At 40.2% G+C, this 18,971-nt stretch overlaps 1 protein-coding gene across 6 annotated transcripts in view; it reads right to left on the minus strand.

Moving 5' to 3' along the window:
- LOC117734127 (TOX high mobility group box family member 2-like) overlaps positions 1 to 18,971 on the minus strand; it is a 72,348-nt gene that overhangs the window by 43,234 nt on the left and 10,143 nt on the right. For 2 of the 6 annotated variants that reach the window (XM_034538238.1, XM_034538237.1), the window contains exon 2: positions 1,018 to 1,110. The exons of 1 other annotated variant lie outside the window; for it this stretch is intronic. In XM_034538238.1, coding sequence (XP_034394129.1) covers positions 1,018 to 1,110 — 93 coding nt within the window. Of the gene's footprint in view, positions 1 to 1,017; positions 1,111 to 1,295; positions 1,329 to 1,381; positions 1,459 to 18,971 lie in introns of those variants that run through there. 3 more of the 6 variants (XM_034538242.1, XM_034538240.1, XM_034538241.1) reach the window with 3 other exon arrangements.

Below are 18,971 nucleotides of genomic sequence, written 5' to 3' on the forward strand. Positions count from 1 at the left end.
CTACTGCACTCTTGCCTCTGCACAGAATTGTATGAAAGAGCACTGGGAAAAGAAGAAGAAAAAAGCTGAAGTTTGACTGTTCTGGCAGTAACAAAAATAAATAATTATGAGCAGAGGGAATACATCAGTCGATTGCTATGTGTCCTTAATCTGCGTGTTGGACTGGGTCTCCTATACAAACACCAACATGGCATGGACTTTAACATGCAGCATAAGATATACAGTTATAGAAGGTGGGAAGGAAGTGTTGTCATTTACTGTTACTGTTACTGGTTGTGGTTTACTTTTAGACGCCATACAATTATTAAACCTGCAATACACGCATTAATATAAACACACCTCACAGTTTTACAGTTTACTAAACAGGGAAGTGTGCTATATTATAACCAACAATATGAGACAAGAGATTTCAAATGCACAGGAAGTAACATTGCATCATATGATTCTGATAGATCTTTCTTCAGGAAGTCTGCTATGTGTTACTTTTTGAGTACTACTTACAATTTCTCTGTCAAATAATTAAATTCGGTATTACAGTAATTAATTAATCATTAATTAAAAAGCTGTTAAGGATTGATTCCGAAGATGTCAATAGTGCTTTCAGTTTCAAACTTTCTATGGAGGCACACACCCGCCTGTGACTATAACAACCACAGGGGCGTATTTTGCACATTTGCATGTATTCACACTTACTGTATGTTGCTGCAATTAGAAAACATAACTCTTGACATCATCTGTCAATTCCAGCAAGTGGGCTTGTTTTTAAATGCAAACATATGCAATATTTGCATTGTGGTGTGGAGTTTAAAATGCTGAGTTTTTTTCATGAAAACATGGATAGCTTGCGTGTGTTCTTAAAGGGATTTTCATGTGTTTAAGTAAGCATTTCATCACAACTCTAGATACCCTCAGGTTGGAGCCTCCAAAATACCACGGGGCCCAGGTCAGTAGCTTGAATCAATTGGCTGATAAACAGAAGAGGTTTCATAAATTGGGGGCTTGGCTACTATATCTCACCACAGCAGTGGGCAGTCTTTTCCTAGCTGGATTGATGCCTGGAGGGTGGGCAGTGTGGAGCCTAACCCCTCGTTCACCCACAGTGTACCGGGCCTGTGGTTAGAGAGAGAGAGACGGCAGGGAGAGAAAGAGAAGAGACAGAGAAGACAAAAGTGGGGAAGGAAACGAGATGGCGGGGCTTTAGTTTGCAAGATACAAGCAGGGCATTTGTAAAGGAACATGTAAAGACCCCCTCCCCTCTCCCTTCTCCCCTCTCCCCCCTCCGTTCCGTCGTGAACCTTTCCCTCCTCCCTTTCTCCAGTTGCTCTGCTCTGCCCAACATGCCCAGCACACGCGTACAGGGGGAGGAGAAATGACATGAGACCTACACCGTGACTCTACGCAGCGCCATGCAAGGGGAAGAATGGAGGTTAATGAGCTGACAACCCCTCCACCCCGAACACGCCTCCTCCCCATGCCCACCTCCCTACTCTCTTGCACACACTGACAAGCATATACACAAACGCCCTACAAAACAGTGGGGCTGAACGCTGGCGCTGAGCCAAGGATCTGGAGACTTTCAGAGTATCATGAAGCTACGAGTGGATTTACACTACATGTACATTAATAATACATTCATTAATTGTGTCATAAGTCAGACTGAAATGTTCTCATTAGGTTACAACTGAAGTGTAACTTTTGACCTGCTGGTGGCACTGATGATAAGTGAGGGAATAACCAACAAATGGAGTCAGATAGATTGACCACCTATCACTGTCACCCTGGAGGATGGCTACAAAAACAACAGTCCAACCTCAAGTGTCAGTATCTTACAAAACACTAGGCGACTATACACAACAGTTGACCTGTTGAGAACAAACGCCTCCTGCACCGCGACCACAGACCGGGGTAAACATATAATGCTATTATATTGCATGCAGTGCTGTGACTAACCAATGAGACCCTCAGATGCATTTATTGGTTGTCACGTGGTGGTGTGTGGGTGTGCAAGATCTTCAATAAAACCTCAGTGGCCTTTAAGTTTCATCTCCGGAAAACCAACAAGTAAAGGTAACAATTTTCATCTGAGTTGAAGCATACACAGACGCAAATTAAAGTCACAGAGAAGTAAAACAACATTGGGGTTCAAAGGAAATCGTTAGAAAACCTTTTAGTTTAAGTTAATGTAAAGAAACAACATTTGCATGAGCCTCTCTGAGGTTGAATAAACAGATGTAGGGCGCATTCAACACTGAGGACTGCTGTTGTTTAATCTATGTTTAATATAAGCCCTTATTCATACAGCTGCATACTGGCCTGCTGCCCGCCTGGTTGAGAACTCCATCCCAATCTCGACACCCCGCCTTGAGCATCTGAGCTACAAGCTTTCAAAAGGTTGTAGATATTTAATTTCTTTTAAATAAAATGGCAATAGAGGGTATCCTATTGCAATAGCTGGTATGCCTTAATTGTCGCAAATGAAACAAATAAAACATGTAAAAACCATGAAGATAATATATCATCCTCCATCACATAAGAGAACATTACTAAAAGTAGTAATATAATTGATAATGGTGCGGCAAAGCACTTTTACAGAGCTTGAAAACAATGGAAGATGGACGATTAGCCATTAACAGCCATTGTTAATCTTTGCGATGAGTAATTTGTAGGAAGGCTTGTGCATTTTTTATATTCTTAAACTGAAGAGCCCTAAGAACACAAACTCCATAAAATAATAACAGGCATTTCACCTTAGCACTATCCGAGCCTCTCAATTATTTACTACTAATGAATTGCCTGGGGCAATATTCTTCCTAAGTACAGTATCAACCATCCCAGAGAGGCTGAATCGACTCGCTCAAATACTTAAATACATTTACTCAATTATGCTCACTGTCCCCAATATGAAAGAGACAAGAATGTACAAGCGTTCTTCTCCGTACAGTTTCATACGCTCTGTTTCAGCCTTGATATTTCTAGAAAATCCTCACGTGCACAACAACTCTTATAATAACTAATTAATTCGATGTTTTCATATAAAAAGCATTAATGAGGTTCCTCTCTTTCCCACTGTTTTTGCATCTATGGTGTGGGAGGATTTGAATAAATGGATGTGTGCTGTTGTTTCGGTGTCTTGCCTCAGAAACATAACAGTACTGCAGACCAGGTGCCAGGCATCCACCAGGTTACCGAACTTGCCACCTTGAATATCTTGTTGCTGCCACATCGCTGATGAGCCTTCAGGGGCCTGAGACAGCCTGAGAGCAGAGAGTGGGGCTTCGCATCACCAGCTCCCAACAGGGAGGAAAAGGATGGGCATAAGAAGTAACAGTATATAAAGGCACACAATATAAGTGTGGTGTAATTGCGCGAATGACTAAGCCATCAAACAAATAGTTTGAGCGCAACCCTGCAGTCGCCTACAGTTTATATTTCAGAACAAAGTCTCTGCTAAGTGCAGGAAACTGTCGAATAACCTTCAGTATTTAAATGCCTCACCTAAGTGAATGTAAATAGATGTTGCCATCTGTTAGCTTCATCTATAGGGGACATCTTTATACTGGGGAAAGGGTTTATGTATCTGCTTGTGTGCTTTTCCACTTTCACTTATCATGCTCCTATTCAACCTTTCCGAAAAACGAAAACACATACCCGGACCAATTGTTGTTCTATGTACTTCACAACATGTTTGTATTTCTTTCCTACATGTGTTTTTTCAGATATTCCTAAACATTGCATTCATCAACAAAGAAACGTGTTTCCTTTTGACATTTCACATGTGAAATATGATCTTTCACATGTGAAAACAGGACAAATAGCTGGTTAGCTCAGATGATGGTTTCTTTATTATTTAGACACACTATAAACTGTATATATATATATATATATATATATATATATATATATATATATATATATATATATATATATATATATGTGGGGACACAAAGCACAATGTAACACAAGGGCTGTAGGTTTTTTTACATCTAGCGTGCTTGCACATGTGCAAGTGTTTATAAATGTGCATATTTCATATCTGCAGTCCACTCAAAAAAACAAACTGAGTGTTCGGCTCCATTTCTATGATTGACACTGTTATCACCACTCAATCGGAAACATTTCCCAACCATGATCTTCCACTGCGTAAAGGAGCAATTCAGGCCTGAATAGCATTTGTCAATTCCATGCTATCCGGCTGTAATCATCAGTCTTTGGCTGTAACTACACCAGAGAGAAATTTAAGCGCAAAGGATCCCGTTCCTAGACAGCTGGTGGTTGTAAATTCCTATCAGGGAATAAAAAAACAGGGAGGGAGGGAGTTTGAAAGAAAACATATACTATTTTCATTTCAACTGCTTTAGAGATTACAGCTCAGGGCTCTAGAAAAAACTGCATTAAAATAATCCACCATTTGCATGTTTTATCTCACAAAGGAGGCTCTCATAGACACACATGCACACCAACCCCCACTCTCCCTCCCTCCCCCCTCCCTACCATCTTCTCCTGCGTCCCCTCCCCCATTCTGGGTGAGCACACACACACACACACACACACACACACGCACAGACACACACACACACACACACGTCACACATCACACATATACACACACTGTCATCATAAAACATACACACACACACACACACACACACACACACACACACACACACACACACCCACACAAACACACACATTGAGATCAACCTGCTGCCATCTGCTCTACGCACTCTGTACAATCCTCACAGAATACATTATTCACTACAATACATCACATCACATTCCCTCAATGTCACAGCCTTGTGCTGGAGAAGAGTGAGAGAGAGAATAGGGGTGAGAAGAGAGCAAAACAGCTATTGTACTCTTTTGGCTTTTAGGCGAAACAAGGTTGTCAGCTAAACTTGTTCCAGTTATAGCTACTAGGCTAGATTAAAAATCCAGACAAGGTGGTTAGTGTTTAAAATTGAGAGAGAGAGAGAGAAAGAGAGAGAGAGACCTGGCAGAAGAATATTCAGTATAACTTCTCATCATTCAGCCTCCTGGATCTTCTTGTTTCTTCTTTATTCTTGCAAGTGTTTTGTTTTCAAGTGTTAGAGTATTAGAGAAGTCTGATATATTTCAAGGAAAACCTACAATGTGTTCCAACTTCCCTAACTGTGAGAGCAACACCGAGCTAAAAGAAGAGTGATTGTTGGATTTATGATTGCCAGGTAGACAAGTTTGAATGAATGTTAATGTTGCTCCATGTCTTCTGGATGTGTACATATGCAACAGTTTACTTGCAAGTAGTAAGCACACTTATTTATTCCGGTTTACCATTACTCAAACAGGAGATAAGAGCATCTATGGGGACTATTTTCAGCTGCGAAATAATACAGATTTGGTGTTGTGGTGAGTCATAACAGCACCAAGACGTTGTGGCTTATTAATAATTTTGTATTTGTTTATTTACATCAATAGAGGGCACAAAGGAATGAGCTTTATCAGGCTAGAGTCAATACTTTTTAGTCAGAGGAAGTCATTGTTGGGTTTGGTCTTTTCATCGGAAAAATAATATAACAAAATACAAAACAACTCCTTCCTAATGATTCAAGTGTTCTCAGTTGGTATTTTACTGTATTCCACTAGTTATTTGAATGCATCATTGTAAATAGTATTTACTTTACTCTGTTTATACAGTATATTCATGGATTTGCAGCCCGTCACTTTATATTTAGGAGTTACAAACAAAAAAGTTAGAGAAAACTGGCATGCTAACACTTCCATATTCCTGTGATTGTTAGTAGCGTATTGTGTACTGAACTACTGGTTTTGTGTGAACAGAGACACATAAATTCTTCACTCAATAGAATTTAAATGAGAGATATAATACATAAAAAACAATAGATTTATCTTTGTTTACATGTTTTAACTCTGTCCCTGTTATTTATTGTGTGCAAAGCATGATGCACACATGATGTGTGTGCGTGTGTGTGTGTGTGTGTGTGTGTGTGTGTGTGTCACCATTGTGCGGTGGCAGAGCAGAGCAGAGGGAGTGAACAGCTGGCAGGCCCACACTTGATTACGTATTGACCTGCTTTGCATTCACCTGTTATTCAGCCGAACCTAATGTTTCCACTTGGCTCTTCTGCAGCTGAGCTGCAATTAACCTCGCTATGAGAGCAACGCACGCAAGCCTTAAGTAATTTGTCAAAGTAGTTTGTCGAACTTTGCTAAATGTCATTCTACCAAATCCTGTAAAATTAATAGTTTTTTCACTTCAATTATGACATGATAACTAAAAGAAGAAGAGTGTTTTCTAACCCTTGCCACACTTCACAGTAGCTGTAAAGTCGAAATTCGATACATTGCTAACATACAGTTTTTTCCACTCTTATGCTGCGTTCACACCAAAAGCGTTGCAAATATTCGCAACGCTTTTGGTGTGAACGCAGCATTAAGGTTCTCGACTGGGTGCATGTGATCTACTGACTGCAGATAATTAGCCTTTGAAAATGTCATATGCCTGCATGGGCCTCTAAGCACACCATTTGAATGGCAGAAAACATTGCTGCGTCAGACCCTTCCCTTCTCTCAACTCCTCTCGTTTTTTCCCACCCTCCATCCTCCCTCCCTCCTCCTTTTCCCAGATGCTCTCTCGGCTCATGTCTGTGTTTGGGCTGCGACTGCGAGGGGTCACCGCATGCCTTGTTCTCACACGTGGAGCACTGAGCGTGTGTGTTTGTACGTGTGTGGGCAAGGGAGAGCGAAACAGTAGACACTCATGTATGAATGATTATATGAATGAATGAGTGTGTGTATGTGCGTGAGGAAGAACGTCCCAAAAAGAAGGTGTGTGAGTGTGTGAATTTATCCCAATGTCTGCACAGTTGAGCCTGAGTGCCTTTCCCACTGTGTGTGTTTCAAAGTGTTTGAGTGTGTATCTTTCTCTTTGTGTGTGTGTGTGTGTGTGTGTGTGCCTTGCAAGCTCAGTGCCAGGTCTCTCTAATGAGTCTGTCAGGCGCTGTTAGCGACGGCATGCTCCCCTGGCTCAGCGCACTCCTACAGACACACTGTGATTAGCCGGGCCAACGGCACGCCACCGGGCCAGATTAAACACTCACCACGCCGCCAGGGAACACACACACACACACACACACACACACACACACTCTCTCTCTCGTTCACACACACACACAAACTCAGCACACACTGGAGCATTACACTCGCCTGCGAAAGCGCCACAGACTTACTTAAACACACATGGCTTCATCATCATCGTGCCCATTAGCCTGCTCTGATACTTGCCCTCCAGAGCCAGGTGTTAACGGCAATAAAACTGAAAATGAATGTGAAATATAAACAATATACAAGCTACCTATGGCACCCGCAAAATACTAATATTTCATTAATCTGTCTGTGTTTATTGAATTCCTGTCTGCCGCTAATCTTGAACATCACTCAGAATTAAGGCCAGCCCTTCTGGCTCCAACAGCTTTCAACATCTTCATTAAAGCGACATGAATCACTAATTACAGGTAATTACTCTTTAATGAGCGACCTGGATGAATGAGCAGATATGCAGAGGAGGGGCAGGCGTTGAGGACACATCGTTTTTTAATTCCTCAAGGGCCAAAAGCGGACTCTAACTGGGTGTCACAATTCGACCGTTAGCTTAGACATGGTGGTCTGGTGAGAAAAGGCTGACTGCCGTTTACACGCGTCAGACATAAACCTGGTGTATGACACAGGATACTGATTATGAGTTATTTTACTATTTGAACAAGATGGGTACATGCTGGGTTGTCTCTGTTTACATAACACCAGTAGTTCAGTACACAATAAGCTAACAATCACAGAAATATAGAAATGGTAGCATGTCAGTTTTCTCAAACGGTGGTTTTGGTTTGTGACCCCTAAATATAAAGCAGTGTTTGCCTGACTATGAGCACTACATGTTTATGCACAGAGAGATACCACCGTTAGCCCATTAGGAATGGATCTCTTAATGTCCAGAATGAAAAAGAGGAATATTTAGAGCAAACAAAACCAGTTTCAATGTTCATATGGGTGGCTGACTGTTAAGATACAGGTTCAATAAATGTGAACCTCTCCTTGAATTTGCAAGAAAAAAAGCAAAAGTCCAAAAATGTATCTTCATTGCTAACTGAACAATGTTCTTATTTATGTTACTATCCCATTCATCACTTGTTGACTCATCAAATACATATTAAGACCCACTGGATGTCTGATTGTATAGAAATCTTTGACAAAATGGCCCTATTTCTCACTTGATTTATTACGTCAGTCAACGTTGTAGAAGTTGATGGTCTTAATTGCTAGTTTACAGTCTTCTTCAATACAGCACGATTTTCATTTAATAAATGATAGTCCCAATTAGAGTAAAATAGGCGATAGAACCAGGTATGTGATTGACAGGTCACTACCACGACGTTGTCTAGTCAGGGAGTTGGATGTGTTTTTGTCTTATAACCTTAACCCTTTGAAAGTGTGTTTTCAGTTAATGACAGTTAATTGTATCCAAAAGATCAAACTCAAGGCTTCATATCAGCAATCCACAAACTAATGGGTCACGGTGACTACGCCCACTTCTTAAATACAGTCTGTCGTCCCCAACTTGAGGATCTACTGTTGGACATTATATGAAATGAACAAGATTGTTTTGTTGCCATACCAAGAGTGTTCGTGGACATTTTATTTGTATACATTCAACATATGCAAAGTTTCAGTTTGGTGTCCTTATGATGATTGCATGTGGCTTACACTATAGGGTCATGTTAAAGCATATTTTAGGAAGTCATGTTTAGTATCCACTATGGCCGTATTCTGTAGGGAGTCTATGCTGGTGTTTGACACAAGAAGCTGCAGCATGATCTTAAAGAGCATTGAGTGACTGGTTTAGAGAAGCTGTGATCACCTTTCACACCAACAACAAATGTGAGGTTTCCCTGGGTCAGCATGGAGAGGGAATATTACCGGCACTGTGAGAAGTGAGATGTGTAACACATTTAAGGTGGTAATGGGTTAAAGTGGGCAGCTTTTCTAACTGTGAAGGTGTAGGAGTTGCAGACTGTTTCTTTGTGGTTAAACAATGGGAATAAAAAACGATTTTTTTTCTTCTACCGCTGTTGCCTTTTCAGAAAACCAACAAGCAAAAATGAGATTGAACTGCTTCGGAACATTAAAGAGTTAAGTTTCCTATCTTGGGCCTGCAGAAAGTCCCTTCACAAGACACTGTCCACCAATGTTCCCCTTGTTTTTAATTCTTCTCCTCCCTCTTACTTGCTGCTAAAACGCCTATTTTTACCCATCTGTGCGGCATCCCAGGGTTGTTCTTGTCACCATCGTGTTTCCTGTCATCAGTGTGTACGGTTGAACAGTGCAGTTACTGAAAAGGTCTCGACACTGTAACTGTCTCTCTCTTAGATGTGGTCAAAGATGTTCGACATCTTGTTTTTATTTTTACACCTTGTATTTCCTCTACAAAGTATGTCAGATAGATTAACATACTAAAGCAGAAATATTGGGCCAATTGGAACTTTTCTTTGTTCATTTTCTTCTGTTTGTTCACCTTTAATCCAGGCCCCTGGGATTAGGATATTTACAAAAATAACCCTTTGTTTACACTACACTAATCCAATCACCGCGCTAAAGTTCATTCAATTTGTGCCCTGACAGTGAACTCCCCCCAACCCCCTCCTCTAAAGCATATTCATCATGATGCCATATGCCCCGACACAACACTGCGTCTTTTCACTAGCAGAAATGTGCAGAATGTGACATACTGTACTGTGTGGCACAGTGAAGTAATTGTGTTTTGTCCCTTGAGGGAAAGTATGAGTTGGAAGAGGAGGAATATCAGAGCAGGATGTATGCTTTCCAGCCTCATCTGACGATCCAGTTCTAAGTGAGGGCAGCTCATGGAGATATAAATGAGCATCTTGGCTTCTAGGATGTAACTGTCTTGCCTGACCTCCATTACAGCAGGCTTTAATGGCCTTCTTAGCTTTTTAAAGTCAAGACGTATCATATTTTTTGCAGGATAATACAATATACTTTAGTAGATTATTTTCCTGCAGGGCAAAACAGCATATTAGACATAGGACTATATATTCCAAACTATTCAAAATCTGTTCCAGATGTATATAAGAGAAAAATATAAGTTGGGGCATAAAATGATAAACAATAAAATGCAAAAAGACTGCGTGAAGTTAAATGTCCTCGTTGTACTTGGCCTCTCCTCCAGCATGACACACAGTGCCTCTTTTGTTCTGCCACACATTGCTTATGTTACTGTAGAGCACTAATGCACACAGATCGATAGCATACTTTCCATTTCAACACATTGAGCTGATGTACGGACACACAGTTGGAATTGATCCTGTCCTGTCAACACAAAGTTTTATGTCGGTAAGTCTTCATCCTGCTGCAAAATATATGTGCTTTAAATAAAAAGTGTTTTTTCACAGCATGTTCACAAACTAAACCCTTTGTAGCTTGACGTTGACATATTTGTATTACAGATTGAATAACTGCATTGCTGATGAAGATTTTAAAGCTAGGTGGGTGGGAAATGGTGTAATGGAGGCATAGAAACAGCGCATCGAGATCAAAACAGAACATCTGGCCCATTCACGTGAATCAAATATAAAAAGGTTCTGTCACTTCCAAATTACTTCTCTTGTTGAAGACCTTTTATGATTGGGAAATACAGGCTCACATAAAACTATTTTGAAACAGCTGTAAAGGCATAACAACCATTAAATATTTTAATACACCGATAAAACAATAAGTCAGAAGTGTAAAAAACAAAACAACTAAACAATGCATGTCGCCTCCAGAACAAACAAACCCAGCATAATCAATTTCCTCCTCCACAGGATGTCCACCGCATGCTAGCAGGTTTTTACGACCACGGCTGAAAGGTGCAAAAAACCAAGCATGTTTTAAGTAAGCAAAACTATCAATCTGCACGTTTAACGAGCTCGCAGTACAAGGTGCACACAGTCTGAATGTAGTCTGAAACCTTTAATGGCATGAAAACAGGAACTGGCTGGTCTCACTCAAACAGCTCATTGTTTGTGATATACTGTATGAGCGTAGAAATAGAGATGATGGATTTACAAGACTTTTTTTATTTTAGTCTTGAGCATCATTCAGATTTTTCAGAAATGTACAAAGAATATTTGGTATCTTTTAATGTGATGTGACAAAAGTCCTGTCAAGGGAGACTCACACTCCTGCTGTTTAACTGAAAAATGTCAAACCGTGTCGTGTACATTGACAACTTGCTGCAGGCTATACAGCAACATGTCATTACACTTTAAATAAGTGCATCTGTCTGTTAAGACCTCTGATCCTTCCTGTACATGGATGTTTGATTATGAAAACAACACCAGGATGAATCAGATTCATTTTAATTTGTTCCTGTTATAAATCATAAAGTGGTCTTTTAAAATCATACATTGTAGGGGGAAACTCTTTCAATTTTGTGAAGCGCTCAGCCCACACAATACAGATAAAATGTTTTCAGTGATAACAATAAAACAGCTCTTCTTGGTTCGATGAACCAAACCAAAAGCCTCTGAAAGGCAGAGATGGAGAGAGAACCAGAGAGAGGGAGAGCACTAATCTCATTACCTTCTCTTCCTGGCATGAGAGAATATTCATTTCTCTGTGGCAACCGACAGGAAGGTGAACACTAAAAAAATAACAAATTAAATCACACATCCCACCATTTCGTTTTCCATGTAATTAAATCAGTTAAATGTTATAAAAAACATGTAAACTCCGTCAATTACTTTGAGGCATTTGCATTTTTAATTAGGCCAGATTAATTCTAATAAGCGAGCTGGGCTTAGGCGATGACACAGCAGGCCTATTGTGTGTCTGTCACACTCATTTAATTATATCATTATGTCCCATATCCTATTATGATAATTGGCTTTTTATTCTCAATCAACAACCAACCAACGCTATTAAGTAATAAGCTCTGACTAGTGCACTTTTAACCTAACATATTATAGATGTTTGCGACATTTTAAACAACAACCAGTGGAAAAGCAAAAAGCAGTGCAATGCCCTGGCTTATTCAGCTAGCTATTTCCTCCAAATGAAAAATGACTGTCATGAAGCTGCATGTTGACACTGGGTATAGGGTGTAAAGCAAACACATTAGACGGAGGAAATGGGTATCACCATCTTCCCCCTGCAAGGTAACTAAGCAGAGAAGACGAATGTGTCTGATGTGTTCAGCCATTTCCTCTGCTCCCTCTCTGGGGAGTCACTCGAAAACAAAATCTCTGAACAAACTGACCCTGCTGTTTAATTGAAAGACACTGCTGCAAACAAATAGGGGAAGAGGGAACAGATTACAGCCTGGGAGACGTGCAGCAAGCCAAATGTCTCTGACGAAAAGATGATGATATTCAGGTGAAAATAGCAGACATAAAACCTTGCACAGATGCAAAAATAATTGCAAAATTTACCATTCGTCATAATGGTTAATTAACTGGAAATGGTTTTAGGTTTAGTCATACTGGCATTTCTTTGTAGTATGTTACTAGTATGTAAATCTCAATGTATAAGTGCAATCAAGCTGCTGTTGTAACTCTATGTAGCGCATAAAAATGAAAAAAAAAGGTAGTCAATCTTAATTTAAAAATAAAAACAGTTCTACCATTAAAATAAATAGATCAACTTCACATTTGACTTTACAAGCTCAGCAGGCAGTCCGATCGGCTCACAGCTACAGCTAAGATCAATACTAAGCTTCATTACTTTACCGGGTTACCGAGTAATTCCAATGAGGTTTGAATAAACCGAACATCATTTCTGCCTCTGAGAAATGTTTGTATGTTTACATAAAACTCCCTTTTACGCATCTATTCCTGGACTGTCTATTGTCATGTTTTAATTAATTCTATTATCATGTAGGGTGAAAAAGAAGGTCAAAACATCTCAATGCTTCCTTGCACAGCAGAAAAACAACCAATTGTACCCCCAGATTGCTGCCTCTGCAGCATTAACAAAGAGGAGCAGTCACATGCAATATGTGGTATTACAGTAATGCAAAGATGTAGGACAGATACTGCCAATCAGTCATATCACTAATTGCCATTTGCAAAGATGTGGTCAGGGGCATTTTGAACCCAGTCACACGACTGCAGCGTTGTCTAAGTTATGTGGCTTTTCTTTTAAATAGTCAAACATGTGCATGGAGCTTTTACACCACCTCAGTGACAGTTATCTGACAACCACAATCTAATTGTAATGTTAATGTTTTTTCTCACAAGATAATAAAAGTGTAAAGTGAATGCTGTCAAAAATGAGATAAAAAAGAATATATCCCACAAGCTTTTTTCCTTTGTTTGAATAAGATTCCCATGATCTTCTTCAAACATAATCTAAAACTTGCATAAATTATGTGGAACAGTTAATTCCTAATTCAAGAGCATGATTTCCAGTCTTTCATTGTTGCAGTATCAAAGTTAAGACACTTAAGTGGCAAAGTCAATCTTAACCAATCAAACACTGAAGAAATGGAGTAAAAGCAATCTTTGTATGATCCAAAATGTCACACTTTTTCACACTCAAAATCATCTGTCAGGCTGGATTCCACAGCAAACACGCTTCTTTCATGAAGGGTACACGTCTTTTCATCAATATTTTGTTTTTATAATCAAGAGAGGTTTTTCTCAGTTATTGTCTATCCTCCAGTCCACAGCATACTCATCCATACAATATGAACTATATCTGTGACATTGTCAGTCCTTTTGTCAGAACAAAGACAGTATAATAATGGAAAAAAATGTCATCCATTCAATAGCTCAAAATGTACTGTAAACAATGGCAGGAAAGCGGTGGGGGCTGGGAGGGCTTTGTTTCAACAGAAGCCACCCTGATGCAATTGACGGTTGGACCTTTAATGTTTGCAGTTTCTTACTGGCTGCTCTCCTCTCAACAAAATGCGTGTGCAGTCATCTCACTCATGTTTTACTCTAAAATTAGCTTTGGAGTGCAGCAAGCTGTCAGTGCTGATTCAGTTGGACAGGCACAGCTCAGATGTATTAATTTTCTCATACAGGAGAACATTGCTTTTTCAGGTTTCGCTACACCCCACTTTGCATATATTCCTGTGCATTAGGGTCCTTTTGAGAAGCCAGTTTTGATTTACCAGGGGAGATTTGAAAGAGATTTATCTCCAGTGCAGACAGATGCAAAAAGTAAGTACGGCCCCTCAAAAAGTCAGATAACATCATGTTTAGCTCTCTAAAGACAAGACTCCCTTCATAGTTAATAAACCTTTTTTTTTCCACGGTCCAACCTTATGAAAGTGCTGTATGGCCTCACGATTTACATTTTACTCAGTAATTATCTGTAAAGAGGACTTAATAAGTTCCCCCCTTGAGTACACACAAGGTGAACGTTACTATGGAAACGCAGAGTGCTCCTCTATGTGGCACTGCAGCCTGCTCCATTGTGGCAAGAGACAACAGCTGTCTTTACCTTTGGCAGGCAAACAGGCTCATTAAGGGCGGCCATGTTTGTTTTTGTGCCCGATACCTAGCCCTAAGCAAACATTGCCATATCTCCACTCCACAGCCCTCGGAGTCTCAACATTTCCTTCCCTATTGTGGAGGTAGGCCCTGGCACGTTGAGCCTGCTCTATGTTCTCTGTTTCCCGAAAGCCACGGCCGAGTTGCCAGTGGCTCTCAAAGAATGCATGCTTAATTGAGAAATTTAGTCGAGGTTGGAGTTGATGAAATGTTGAAATTCTGCTATAGCGCACAGCTGAGATAGAATGAATGTTGCGTATGTGTAATATACATAATGTAAGACATTATAAGGCCTGATATTACTTCTTGTGGTCTGGCACAAGAAAGCCTTCCTTGTTTGTTGTGCCGTCGATGTGATAAAGGAGCCATTATTCGGTCTGCTCACAGCTAACAGTGAAGTCTGCAGTGAAAGGTTTCATTGGCATATTTTCTCCTCTCTCAGCACTGTATGTGGCCTGAGCGACAAGGCAGGTTGGATTCATAACGCTTTGACGAAAAAAACCATTTAAAAGGGAAAGTGGCATTGAATGTCATTCCATTACTGCAGACAGCAAACATGGGAACACTCGAACCCAGAAGGCATTCACATTAACTTGTACAAAATAGCAAAAAGACAATTTTTTGGCTCTCCTTTAAAATATGTATAGCACTTGGAGTGTTTTCAGCCAGAGCATTTCAAGAGTAGCCTTCCAAAATGTACTCACTTATTTGATTTCATCCCCTTTCCCCATTTGTCAAGGCCAAAGTCACAATGCATTGTGAAATGAGTTCTTAATGTGGAGTAATGAGGCTGTCATGGCAAAGCAGTCTCTGCTTGTTTGAATTTGACTCATGTCGTAGATTCAATTAAATCAGCTGAAGTCAAGCTGGCCCCAGGCCAGATCGGTAATGGGTGACCTCATTCAAACAATGCTCTGACATACTGAAACAATAAGAGGAAGGGCCTTGAGTCAGTTGCAAAAGCAAACTCCACTCGAAAGCGATAAGCTAGAAAAATTACAGTGAAGTCACCAACGTGTTTGAAAGATTCATGTAGTCATGTGTGTAGTTCTTTTTCTTCTTTTTGCTGCCAAAGTTGTTCCTTTTGTAAGAGTCATTAGAGAAGCTGAAATAAAGGGTAAACATCCCTATTGCAAATACACTGAACCGCATATGCTGTGTGAACTTTGACCCCACTTCCTTTGCCTATAATAACTAGGAACAAAATTGCTCGAGCTTTAGAGATAAAACTACCTAACATATTTTAAACACAGCTGGCCCATCTCTTCTTTTGGACGTTTACTTGTCCTCAGAAGTCTAAGCTGATTCATTTGGATGTTGAAATGCCTGGAATCTAAATCATGACACAAACACTCCCAAGGCTATGTAAACAACCTTTCCACTTCCAGTCTACAACCATGCTGTCTGAGCAATAACTTGAGTGCCAAGGGCAAAAGCACTTCTCACTTTTGGAAGGGTCTCCAATGTCACACAGTTATTAAGAGAAGGCGCTCCCCAGTTTAGACAAAAGGGCATAGGTATTGCTAAAAGGCCTATTCTACCTCTACTGTCAAATGTACAATCAATTATGTTACTTATAAGTTTAAGGTACATTTACCATTTATTACGTGTACATTTACAGTTTGGAAAAACAGAGACACTGAGTGCTTTGTAGAATAAACAGAAACGAGGTAACAAAATCAAAACAGAACATCTTGTTTTACTCACTCTTGTTTCTCTATTCACCAGGGCCAATAGCGGTTACAGTAAACAGATAAAAGAACACACACACACACACACAAACACACACACACACAGTCACTGCATCTCATTAAGCTGCATTCCCTCTGGCCCTTATTCCATTAGAAATTAAAACTCAGGACAATTAGTTGCAGATGGGTCTCAGCTCAGTGCGCTATAGTCGCACTCTCAAGGCTCCAAGAATACTTAATTACAGGCTCATCTAAAAGCTGTGCGGTGCTACTGTGCTGCAACACACAGTGAATAACTGGAGTGAGGGTCAGCCACACCAACGGGGGCACATGTAGATGCAGTGGCTGGTAGCTCCCATGAACTTTGATAATTTTTTGTTTTAATGCGTCGTTTTTTTGCTCGTATGACATATGACAGAGATACAGTCATCAATATCGGAGAGGGAAGCACGTGTCTTGGATAAAGTACAGAGGACCTTGAGATGCTCACCACCCAAAGCTTCTGCCAAACGCCAAGCCAGACGAGTCGGACCGAAACGCCACTGAGCACCTAAAAGCCGAGATGTAAGCTAAGCTAACCCAGCTAGGACCTAATATTCCACTTGGCTACTCAGCCTACTTCTGGCCGTCTGATGTCTGGTCGCAGGAAAAATAATATGGATGAAATAAGACTTCAGGCTAGCCCAGCAATGGGAGGTTGATTGGGGAGACTGTTGTGGTGTCCTGGCGTCAGAGCGCGGGACCTTTTTTTTGTGTTGTCATGTTTTCTTGTGTGGTAAATGGGCTATAACTGCATTTCATCGTTCAACCTTGTGTTACATAATGAAAAAATATCCTTAAATCCTTAACAATGGATGTCAGCCAGCCACCAGGGGGCAATCAAGATGTTTTGGCTTCACTTTTGGGGAGCGGTCATGATGCCTCTGTATGCACATCCTGCAGTAGCAGCCTCTGGGAAACATACCTGAATGATGTGGCTGCAGTAGAACAGTAATGTACTGTATATTACTAGTGTTGCCCAATGCACTGAATTCAGCTGAAGAAGAATCTATCTTAAGTCTTATAATGATGCAAAGACTTGTTAATAAGCATGTAAGTAAAAGCAGTGCCCGGTTGATATATTTTTGTGTAAAAATGTTAAGTGCAATTTCATTTGCTTCTAGAAGATGCACTGGGAATGAGGGCCTCTTTTTGATGCAAATATGTGTACATTAGCAGGAATGGGGCACAAAGCAGAGCTCTGTTTATTTAAATGTAAAGCAATAAATAATTGCAATAAATATTATTGATCAAAACCATTTTGATAACCATTTTGGCCATAGTCATGCAGCTCTTACACAAAATGTGAATCAAAAAACGTTGATATGTGACCGTTTCTATAGGAAACGGGATGAGAAAGAGGATAATGTTCAAATGTTGGTGAGTTCAGATTTCTCTAGAGAGAGCACTCTTTTAGTCTTGGTTTGTTACATCCTACAGTGCAAATATTACAACTCTATAGCATCTCCACTGGTCAGGATGCCACGCTCTTTTACAGTGCAGCCCCATTCAGCGACAAGCCTGAATGAAGCATCTCAGCCTCTCTACTGTTCAGTTCCATGGACAGAATGAGGGCAGAAAGCAAGGTATTTTATCAAAATCCTTAAGGAACACACATAATTCATTAGTTTTGTATCTGCTTCATCACTCTGCGTATGACAAGGCCACGAAGCACATTTTTATGTAATTGAACAAACTCTAGTTTATGTAACGACTGACCGTTCTGCCCTTCAAGCTGGAGAGAGAGAGAGAGAGAGATGTGATTGCTCTGTGTACTTGCTCTTGTCATGTGACACCATGTCCCATTATATTATTATATTGTGATGTTGTCATAGGAGGAGAGGAAATGAAATGCCTTGAAGCTACATGGGAAGTGTGCGCGTGTGTTTGTGTGGTTGGACGGTGGAGGATTCAGAGGTGTAAAAGTGTGTGTGTGTGTGTGTGTGTGTGTGTGTGTGTGTGTTTGAGTGCATGCGTGTGTGTGTGTTTGTGTGTGTGTGTGCATGGTTAAAAGTTATTTTGAAACTTGTGCAGCTCTAATTGGGCAACTTGGGATATCACTTGCATCCAATCATAGCACCTTTTGGCCCACAATGATGTCTCATGTTTGTGGTTACAGTTTACACGGTTTCATCAATCTGAGAAAATGACTAACGGAACAAAAATGAACACATATCGCCACATAATGACAGCACCCGTGCATTAGATGATGATTATTGCAATATCAGCAGGAATACAGGCAGGGTATCCTGATGCTAAAAATGTAACATGTTTAAAAAATCTGTTGACCTTGATGAAAAAAATAAGATGGAGCATTCATACGTATGGTAATAAAGAGATTTTACAGTGATTGACAACCATTGCAACCAATTAAATGTGTTTAAAATGGCCCTGACTTCAAAGTGACACAGCTGAACAACTTTACTGTTGTTCGCTTGCTTATTTATTTGTCTCAAAGACAACACTGGTAGCCATTAGCTGCCTCAACCCATAAAAGCTTCTAGTTCTGCTGATAATCATCATGCTGATAATCTACTTGAATGCTTTGAATATAGCTCAGTTTTGCAATTTGCTAAATTGTTATGCAAATGTCATGCCTGATGGTATATGAGCTGTTTGAAAGCTTGTTATATCTCCCGATGACGCACTATGCCTTTACCTCCTGAATAATGATAAGTCATAAGACCTC

Source organism: Cyclopterus lumpus, chromosome 7 (genome assembly GCF_009769545.1).
Source record: "Cyclopterus lumpus isolate fCycLum1 chromosome 7, fCycLum1.pri, whole genome shotgun sequence".
NCBI lineage: Eukaryota > Metazoa > Chordata > Actinopteri > Perciformes > Cyclopteridae > Cyclopterus > Cyclopterus lumpus.